Source organism: Anarhichas minor, unplaced genomic scaffold (genome assembly GCF_050575085.1).
Source record: "Anarhichas minor isolate MPS153535 unplaced genomic scaffold, ASM5057508v1 ptg000077l, whole genome shotgun sequence".
NCBI lineage: Eukaryota > Metazoa > Chordata > Actinopteri > Perciformes > Anarhichadidae > Anarhichas > Anarhichas minor.
This window is the reverse complement of record NW_027466523.1, coordinates 346,412-357,500: the sequence shown is the minus strand read 5'-3', so window position 1 is coordinate 357,500 and position 11,089 is coordinate 346,412. Positions and strand designations below refer to the sequence as shown.

At 35.8% G+C, this 11,089-nt stretch overlaps 1 protein-coding gene across 8 annotated transcripts in view; it reads left to right on the top strand.

The window, feature by feature from the left end:
* The window catches only part of LOC142937891 (uncharacterized), a 13,100-nt gene extending 3,421 nt beyond the window's left edge, over positions 1 to 9,679 (top strand). Inside the window, exons 1-5 of one of the 8 annotated variants that reach the window (XM_076081000.1) lie at positions 1,324 to 1,491; positions 1,818 to 2,220; positions 2,873 to 2,966; positions 6,237 to 6,463; positions 7,462 to 7,786. In XM_076081000.1, the coding sequence (XP_075937115.1) occupies positions 1,333 to 1,491; positions 1,818 to 2,220; positions 2,873 to 2,966; positions 6,237 to 6,463; positions 7,462 to 7,550 (972 nt within the window). In that variant the 5' untranslated portion in view covers positions 1,324 to 1,332 and the 3' untranslated portion in view covers positions 7,551 to 7,786. Of the gene's footprint in view, positions 1 to 1,323; positions 1,492 to 1,817; positions 2,221 to 2,872; positions 2,967 to 4,867; positions 4,937 to 6,236; positions 6,464 to 7,461; positions 7,787 to 9,192 lie in introns of those variants that run through there. The other 7 variants (XM_076080998.1, XM_076081001.1, XM_076081003.1 and 4 more) reach the window with 7 other exon arrangements.
* Positions 9,680 to 11,089: the final 1,410 nt, after the last annotated feature.

The following is an 11,089-nucleotide window of genomic DNA, read 5'->3' as shown; positions in this document are numbered from 1 at the left end:
TCAGCACTTTGAAAACAGACACAGACAGGTGTGTCTGTACGGAGCCAGTCTGTACGTGTGTGTATATATATATGTATATATGTGTGTGTGTGTGTGTATATATATATGTATATATGTGTGTGTGTGTGTATATATATGTATATATGTGTGTGTGTGTGTATATATATATGTATATATGTGTGTGTATATGTATGTATATATATATATATGTATATATACACACTGTATGTGAGCTGTCGGGCAGACGACAGGTTAGCGGACCCTGAAGAGGGTTTTATTTGTCCTGAAGTCAACTGCAGGCGGCGGCTGATCCTCAACGACGATCTGCAACTGACAGTATGTCAGAGGTCAGCGGTCCAGTCAGACCCAAGGCTGCACTCAGAAAGTCCTTTTTTCTTATGAAGGTTCCTCACTGAGTGAAATTACTCTGAAGTATCTAAGTGTCCGCCATGATAAGAGCTGTGTGAATCCTCTAAATGCTAAGGAAAGGTGCTTCAATGCTTCCTTTATTAGCTCCTTCAGCATAAGAAACACTGGACCTTCCTTTATTAGCTCCTTTAGCATAGGAAACACTGGACCTTCCTTTACTAGCTCCTTTAGCATAAGAAACACTGGACCTTCCTTTATTAGCTCCTTTAGCATAAGAAACACTGGACCTTCCTTTATTAGTTCCTTTAGCATAAGAAACACTGGACCTTCCTTTATTAGCTCCTTTAGCATAAGAAACACTGGACCTTCCTTTATTAGCTCCTTTAGCATAGGAAACACTGGACCTTCCTTTACTAGCTCCTTTAGCATAAGAAACACTGGACCTTCCTTTATTAGCTCCTTTAGCATAGGAAACACTGGACCTTCCTTTATTAGCTCCTTTAGCATAAGAAACACTGGACCTTCCTTTATTAGCTCCTTTAGCATAGGAAACACTGGACCTTCCTTTATTAGCTCCTTTAGCATAAGAAACACTGGACCTTCCTTTATTAGTTCCTTTAGCATAGGAAACACTGGACCTTCCTTTATTAGCTCCTTTAGCGTAGGAAACACTGGACCTTCCTTTATTAGCTCCTTTAGTGTAGGAATCACTGGACCTTCCTTTATTAGCTCCTTTAGTGTAGGAAACACTGGACCTTCCTTTATTAGCTCCTTTAGCGTAGGAAACACTGGACCTTCCTTTATTAGCTCCTTTAGCACAGGAAACACTGGACCTTCCTTTATTAGCTCCTTTAGCACAGGAAACACTGGACCTTCTTTTACCAAAGTAAAGAAGATAATGCCGACCCACAATTTATTTTCCTAACTCCTCATTAACTCTCCTACACATCTTTCTTTGACCCCATGATGTGTTCCATGCTGCCTCGGGGCGATCGGTTGCCCCGTCACTCAGAGGTCCCTACGGCCGATCAACCCGGTCACGGCTGTTTTCTGTCCTGGCCCCACAGTGGTGGAAGGAACTCCCCACTGACTCATCAGGCTGAAAACTCACCTCTTCAAGAAGTACTACCCTGAGCCTTCCACTCACCACTTACTGTATTGTATTAGCACTTATTGTATTCATATTAGTTTGTTTCTGTACTTCTGCTCTGGTTTATGCTCTTAGATGCTTGCTTAAAGGAGATGCACTTATGACTTCTGGTGACGAGTAGTTCTCTTGAATACCGATGTTGAATACACTTATTGTAAGTCTCTTTGGATAGAAGCGTCTGCTACATGACTGTAATATAGGTCCAGGAAAAGTGGTTAGGAAAGGACGTTAGGAAGTAACTTTGAGACTCAGATGTTCCCCTCGGCTGGTGGTTTTATTTCTTCTTCTGTCTTTCCAGGTTGAACCAGTATCAGCACCAGAACCAGAACCAGTGAAAGTACCAGAACCAGAACCAGTGAAAGTACCAGAGCCTGTCCCTGAACCAGTATTGGCTCCAGAGCCAATCACAGTACCAGAGACTCTACCAGAACCAGAACTTGTCCCAGAACCATTATCAGCCCCTGAATCTGCACCAGAACAAGCTGCAAACCCAGAACCGTTATCAGAACCCAAACCTGTCCCAGAACCAGCTGTGGTGCCTGATCCGGAGCCCGTGGTCGAGTCTGAACCCGAGTCTGAGGAGGTTGTGGAGCAGTTCTTACATGAGCTGATCCCTGGTTCTACAGAGGACCGCCTGCCAACCCCTGAACCTGTCATAGAGGAACCAGCAGAACCAGAACCAGAGACCATCCTGGACAACGGTAAGACTACTACAGTTTCAGACCTCCTCCTCACACTCAGGCTGCTTCTGTGTGCTCATGAAACCTTTAATTGTATTATATTTGATATATTATGACTTCTTATTATTTTATTCCTGTACTTGATTCAATGTGTAATATCTTCTGTTCTTAGTGACTCCTGTCTGTGTCTTTACTGTTAATGAGAACTCTCTTGTTTCTATCAGTCAGACATCACTCTATGGGTCACATACAATATATATTAATACATACTTTAGTGTGTGTGTGTGTGTGTGTGTGTGTGTGTGTGTGTGTGTGTGTGTGTGTGTGTGTGTGTGTGTGTGTGTGTGTGTGTGTGTGTGTGTGTGTGTGTGTGTGTGTGTGTGTGTGTGTGTGTGTGATCTGCTTCAGCAGGATGATACTTAATCTTGAACAGTCAGTTAAAGCACTTAGCTGCTTCCTGTCTCTCTAACAGGTGGAGCGACAGGTGTGTGTTGTATTATTAACCATTATTAGGAGGATTTTCTAAATGAACACTTCATCCTTCAGTTTATCACAAACAAAAGTACAATATGTACCTCTGAGATGTAGAAGTACAAAGTAAAATACATGTATCATGGACTAGTACCTAAGTAGTGTATACTTGTTGTACTGAGTACTCTCTCTGTGTACTCAGATGTGGCTGCAGCTGAAGTGAAGTTCACTCCAGGAAAGAAACAGCGCAAGTTTGAGACGATGATGACGAAGGAGGAGATCGAGGAAGAGCAGAGGTGAGTTCAAGGGTTAGCCTTACCTGTCGTCGCGGTGTTTCCATGGCTAACGCGCCATGTGGCTAACGCGTCATCCTGCGTGTGCTGCTGTGACGTTTCCGATTTATAACAATATAGATTTGTGATTGAAACCGATCGATGTATTGAAAAGTAATTGATTACGTGGTTGTTACAGCGCCACCTTGAAGTCAATGAGGGACATTTTAAAGTGCTTTAAGTGAAGAAAAACAACAAGACTACATAATACTTGGAGTTACTCCTCATTGTTTGTGAGTTTTTCTACAAAAGTTTTTAAAAAATGGGTTTAATTTCAGCTCGTTACACGAATAACGTCTTCTCAAAGTGAACTTCCTTTTACCTGTCCACATCCTGTCCTGTAAACATTTATATCTACGTAGGAGCGAGTCCACCATGTTTCTACATGAGCCCAGAACGGACAAACTGAACACTGGCTCTAGACAGACTTTCGACTTTTACGTTTTTCAGAAGGTAGTGATGCGTTCAGAAACCCGGTATTTAACGGCCCCGGTGCTCAATTATTAAAGATGGTAGTATTAATAAGCCCCAACGTTACTGGTGCTTTTAATTAGTAAGTTTTAATGTTTTGTTATCATTTATTATCGTGATGCAGCGTGTTTTATATCAACACATCTGTGAACATGTAAACGAAAGTGAAACCTAAATCAGTCGACGACCGCTGCTGTTTACACAAGAACAACACGAACGATCGGACAAAAGCTTTTTTAAGTAAACTAGTGAGATGGAGGACAGGAGGACAGGGGGACAGAGGACAGAAGACAGGAGGACAAGAGGAATGACTGATACTGACTGATGTCTCTGTTCTTCATTCTTTATAAACGCATTCCTTTAAAGCTCCATCAGGTCCTGAGACTGAATGTTGCTTAACTCTCTGTTCTCTGATTGGCTACAGCTGTGGGGGGAGGGAAGGCATTGGGCTCGTCTGATTGGTCGATCTGTTTCAGCTCTTTAAAAACAGTTCCTGAGGCCGTGAGGAGCTGCTCGTTGTGTTTCTGTTGAGTCTTTTGTTCCTCCAAGTCGCAAATGACTTCACGGGTGACCTCATGTTCGTCCTCGCTTTGCTTTTCAACCACATGTGGTGGTCTTCCTCAGCAGGAGGAGTTTTGTGTAAGGGCCCTTTAATCTGAGACCCTCTTATCTTTAGAATGCAGACCTTGTGTTCTCGTGATGACAAGTTTATTTATGTTAAATAAAAGGATTTCAGATTTCATTTTGTTCAAACAAATTGTTTGATAATAATAATAATTAATGTCATTAATTAATAATAATAACTTAATTTGGACTAATCTACAAAGTCTGAATGTCGTCTAACAGAAACACACGACACTTCAGACTTTGTGTGTTTTTTATGTTTTGTGTATTTCCTCTGTGCGTTTTGTGTTTCCTGTGTGTATTTCTCGAGTATTTTCTGTGTATCGTGTGTACTTCCTGTGTGTATCGTGTGTACTTCCTGTGTGTATCGTGTGTACTTCCTGTGTGTATCGTGTGTACTTCCTGTGTGTACTTCCTGTGTGTACTACCTGTGTGTACTACCTGTGTATTGTGTGTACTACCTGTGTATTGTGTGTATTTCTCGAGTATTTCCTGTGTATTGTGTGTCCTTCCTGTGTGTATTTCTCGAGTATTTCCTGTGTGTTGTGTGTATCGTGTGTACTTGCTGTGTGTACTTGCTGTGTGTACTTGCTGTGTGTACTTGCTGTGTGTTTCGTGTGTACTTGCTGTGTGTTTCGTGTGTACTTCCTGTGTGTTTCGTGTGTACTTCCTGTGTGTACTTCCTGTGTGTTTCGTGTGTACTTCCTGTGTGTACTTCCTGTGTGTACTTCCTGTGTGGAGGTCTCACTTCCTCCACTTTATCCTTTCAGGATAGAGTTCACGTGTGACTTGACGTCTCTGTAATGAAGCTCAGCACAAACAGATTTAGGAAGAACTTGGTAAGGTTTTTACCTTAGTAAAAGTACTAGTACTACACTAGTATACTCTGTGTACACAGAGTATACTAGTGTACTCACTGGAGACAAAAGACGGTGTGTCCTCAGAGACGTCCCTTCAGAACACAAAGGGTTCTACAAGAACCTTTAAGAGGAACCACAAAGACACGTGTTCCATCGTAGTACTACACAGAGAATACTTATATGTAGTACTTATACTACACAGAGAATACTTATGTGTTTAAATAAGAACATAAAGAAAGTAGTTAATAGTATTACAAGAGTAAATAAAAAATACAAAAGTCTTTTAAGAAATTCAGTGTTTTAAATGTTGTGATGTTGTACTTTCCATACTAGTATACAGTATGTACTATATACTTTGACTGTAACAGAGTACTTTTACTGTGTGTTAAAAGGTACTTTTACTGCAGTAAAGGATCCTTTTCTCTGAACTCTTCGTCCTCTTCAGGGTTGCAGGGAAACAAGAAGCTCAGCTCATAAAATAAAAGCTTATTTTCAAAATAAAAGTCACAAACATGACTTAAATAAAACAAACTGTAGTTTTTATACTCTATGAAATACTTTTTAGAAATATAAATATAGCTGGTAACAGTTGATCAAAGCGCCTGGTTGCAGGCGAGCGCCCCCTGGAGGACAAACGCCGTCAGTGCACCTGAAATACATCAGAAACATAAAACTTATTATTTACTTGTTTGGTTCTTAACGGTCACAATAAACATAATAAAACAAAGACTATCGAATATAAAGAAATGTAAAATGCATGTATGTTTTTAAATGAAATCAGCTACACAGTAGCTGATATTATTGATTCATGAATAATAAATATTCTGTGACGAATATCTTTGAGGTTTCAGGATCACAAACACTAATAAATTATTAAATATAATATATTATTTTGTAGAGTTTCTCTGAAGTCATTTGAGGCATAATAATATTTTAATAAGAATAAGCCATGGTTGTAATTATAGTAATTTGAATGAATCATATTTATTGTTATTTATTATTAATAACCAACTTGACATTTGCTAAATATGAGCTTTGATTCTTAAATTTTTAACTTTGATGTGACGTTCAAGGTCCTGCAGAAGAATCCTCAGGTGTGACTTAAGAATACTAAATAACGTTTTCTGTAAATATTACAATATTTATTTTGATTTTTTTAAATTTAATTCCCAAAAATGTTCTGTCTTTTTTTCTTGGAGAATTAAGAGTTTTTGTTTTTTAAATATTCCAAATTAAATCTGGAAATACTTTGACTTATTTTAATAACTTTATTATTAAGGTCCCGCCCCCACAAAGCTGTCAGTCAAGCTCAGATTCACTCACACTCACCTGTCCAGAAAAATAAGTCGGATCACCTGAACACCACAGGTTCTGGTTCACTGTCTCTGAGGACCGTCGGTCGGTCTCACCTCTCCCGTCGGCCTCACCTCTTGGTCTCACCTGTCCGTCTCACCTGTTGGCCTCACCTGCTAACCCTGCATGCTACCTCTAACACCTCAGCTGACGGTGAGTTCTGCCGTTCGCTCAGATCTGAATCTTCAAACAGAAACTCACCTGGTTGTTGTTGTTTTTTTTATCTCCAGCTGTGAACTGATGTTTATCTGTAACTGTGACACTGAGCTCTCTGATTGGCTGAGAAGTCCAACGAGTTTAAATCTCATTTTTCTGATGAACCTGAACGAGTTCCTAAAATATCGTCTTTCTTTATAAACATTTTATTAATAACTGAACTCTTCAAGGATTTTAACAGAAAACATGAATATGAGTTCAGTAAAAACATGTCAAAGTGTTTTAAACTATATTTTCTCATCATTTCACACCTCAGTTCACTTTATATATATAAATATATAAATATATTTATATATTTACATGAATGAATGAATGAATGAATGTAAATATATTTATATATGTAAATATATGTACATATGTAAATATATGTACATATGTAAATATATGTACATATGTAAATATATGTACATATGTAAATATATGTACATATGTAAATATATTTACATATGTAAATACATGTAAATATATGTACATATGTAAATATATTTACATATGTAAATATATTTACATATGTAAATATATTTACATATGCAAATATATTTACATATGTAAATATATTTACATATGTACATGTATTTACATATGTACATGTATTTACATATGTACATGTATTTACATATGTACATATATGTAAATATTTGTACATATGTAAATACATGTACATGTATTTACATATGTAAATATATTTGCATATGTAAATATATTTACATATGTACATGTATTTACATATGTACATGTATTTACATATGTACATGTATTTACATATGTACATGTATTTACATATGTACATATATGTAAATGTATATACATTTAAATAATAAATTACTTTATTATTGTTACTTCAAGACGATGACACTGACAACAATAATTTCATGTTTGTTCGATTTAAACGTTTAATTATCTGAATGTTTGACTTTTGTTCTTTTTTGTTTCAGAGCTCCTGAATGAGACGTCGGATTCCTTCAGTCATCTTCTTCTTCTTCTTCTTTATCATCTTCTTCTTCATCTTCTTCTTCATCAGTGAGGAAGACGAGTTTTATTTCTGGGTTCAGAGTTCGTCTTCAAACCTAAAAGTTCCTTCAGAAACTTTTAGAGTTGAATTAACAGAAACTTTGAGCTTTTTTTTTTTTTTTTTTTTAACTTCTAATTCAATTGTGATTTCAATAAAGTTTAGTTAAAGAATAAAACTTTATGAATAAAATCCTCTCATCGTGTGTTGAGTTGAAATGTTTAACTATGCAATAAATGTGTGAAACCAAACGGATGCTTTTAGTTTTTATTTAAATCCAGTTTTGTTTGTTTTTGACTGAACATTCTGAACAACACGAGTACAACATTCACCTTCAACATTTTAGAAGTTTTTTTAAATATTACAACTTTCTTTCTTAATATTATAATGTTCATGAAATATTTCATATATATATATATATATATATATATATATATATCATGTTACAATTTACCATCAAAAAATTATGGATTTATTCTGAAAATAAACTTTTGTTTCTTAAAAAATTATGTTACATTTAAATGTATATTTGATCTTCTCTATATTGATATATTATGATATATATATATAATTTTTAGTTTTATTTTTTTTTTCAATTATTTTTTTTTGTGCTGGGCAACGATTAACATTTTTTTTGCGCAAAGTTCAATAATGAATTCAAAAGTAGTGTATTGTGCACTTTTATTTTGAAAGTACTGCTATATGAACAAAAGGTCAGTAACATTTGGTTTGTAAACACTTTAAACACATCAGGTTCTTGTTAGCAGCAGTATTCCCTTTACACAGCAGCAGTTATAACACAGTTAGAATGATTCTGATCATAGATATTCAGCCGGTGTTCATAACTTTATCTTCATGTGTGTAAGAGATGCAATTTAAATATACTTCTTGAAAACTGCAAACCTATCTACGTCATGTTTTTATGTTTGTTAAATTCTCAGTAGTGATACTAAATGATGCTTATTATACATATTACAAACAAAACACTTTAAAAACTCTAAAACAATAATTTAAATGAATCATTTCTTATTTGCTTTTTTTGGTATTGTGGTCAGACACATATGCAACGCTAATTACCGTAATATGTGTGGTATTTGTTATAAATGTACGTTGGTACATAGAGGGTGATAAGAAGCTGTACATGGTGGGACTTAGGACCCAGGGGAATGTAGGTGAAGGAAACAGAAGAGACGCCACACAAACAGCTGTTCACCGCTCGTCACGATCCTGTAAAGAGACGATCGTGCGCGTGTGTGTGTGTGTGTGTGTGTGTGAGACAGGAGGGACCGACAGTGACGGAGTGAAGGGGGGTTCCGGACCGGGCGTGTCACCCTGGGGGGCGGCAGCAGCAGCAGGAAGTGACGCCACACAAACTCAGCTGTTCACCGCTAGCTGCCCGGTTCTTGTGTTAATAATAAATTTAAAAAACTGCGTTAAGGAGCGATAATATAATTGTCGTTAATTAATTAACGCGTTAACTTAACAATTTTTTATTTTTTTATTTTTTATTTTTTTTTTAATGTTATACAAGTTTCCTGTCATGTGACCTCTGCTGGTTATTTCTGCTCAGGTCAACACAGCTGACTCAGAGATCTTGTGCGTGTGTGTGTGTGTGTGTGTGTGTGTGTGTGTGTGTGTGTGTGACTTGACTTCCCAGGGTGCAACAGGAGCAGCTGGCCGCCATCTTCCTGCTCCTGAAGGAGAACCAGGAGGTGACGGAGGATGTGGAGGAGCAGCTGAAGCTCTACTCCGTCTGAGACCAATAATACTTTAAAATGTTTTATTTATTAACTTTATCTCATTTATTTGTATTAATATTAGTTCAGTTTTATTTAATTTACACATTAAAGTTGTATTTAATCAATAAGTCTTATTTTAATATTATAAACATTATGATGAACCTAAAGCTGTAAAAGAGTTTCATGTTTTAAAGTTATGATCATCTTTTTTTAAGAATAAAGTCAAATTTAGATTTGTATTTTATTATATTAATATTTGTCAATGTTTACTGTAAAAGTGATGACGTTAATGTTTGACTTTATTCCCCAAAACTTTCTTCTCAAAAATTAAAATTGTCTGTTTTGTTTGGAATGTATGGAAGGCTAATCACGCAGCAAAAATAAATGAAAAAAGATTTTTTTATTTTCGGTTTTTTTTTCTTTCTGGCGGAATAGAGATAATAGAGATGATAGAGATGATTGAGATAATAGAGATGATAGAGATTATAGGGATAATAGAGATGATAGAGATGACAGAGATAATAGAGATAATAGAGATTATAGAGATGATAGGGATGATAGAGATAATAGAGATGATAGAGATGATTGAGATAATAGAGATGATAGAGATGATAGAGATAATAGAGATGATAGAGATGATAGGGATAATAGGGATGATAGAGATAATAGGGATGATAGAGATAATAGAGATGATAGGGATGATAGAGATTATAGAGATTATAGAGATGATAGAGATGAGAGATAATAGGGATGATAGAGATAATAGAGATGATAGGGATGATAGAGATAATAGAGATGATAGAGATTATAGGGCTAATAGAGATGATAGAGATTATAGAGATGATAGAGATGAGAGATAATAGGGATGATAGAGATAATAGAGATGATAGGGTTTATAGAGATGATAGAGATTATAGAGATAATAGAGATGATATGGATTATAGAGATTGTAGAGATAATAGAGATGATAGAGATTATAGAGATAATAGAGATGATAGAGATTATAGAGATGATAGAGATAATAGAGATGATAGAGATGATAGAGATAATAGAGATTATAGCGCCGACAGAGATAATAGAGATGATAGAGATTATAGAGATAATAGAGATGATAGAGATTATATCGATGATAGAGATAATAGAGATGGTAGAGATAATAGAGATGATAGAGATTATAGCGCCGGTAGAGATAATAGAGATGATAGAGATTATAGAGATAATAGAGATAATAGAGATTATAGCGATGATAGAGATAATAGAGATAATAGAGATGATAGAGATAATAGAGATGATAGAGATTATATCGATGATAGAGATGATAGAGATAATGGAGATGATAGAGATGATAGAGATAATAGAGATGATAGAGATGATAGAGATAATAGAGATTATAGCGATGATAGAGATTATAGAGATGATAGAGATAATAGAGATGATAGAGATTATAGAGATAATAGGGATTATAGCGATGATAGAGATTATAGAGATGATAGAGATTATAGAGATAATAGGGATTATAGAGATTATAGAGATTAGAAGTACGCATGCGCTGCAGTGACGATGTCCTCACATCCCCTCGCCAGTTTTACCATGAAAACGACACAAGGTCACTATTACCGGTGACTTTTGTAAATGTTAGATGTTATATATCAGTATAAAGTCTTTTAATCAGTCCACTGTTGCAGCTTTACAAAAGCCACCAATAATAGTGACCTTCTAACCTTTATTTTTATTTTTTATACCGACTGTAAGTGTTGCATTTTGGGTAACGCAGTTTTCTAACAAAGTATTAAAACTATTAGCATTTTCATAATG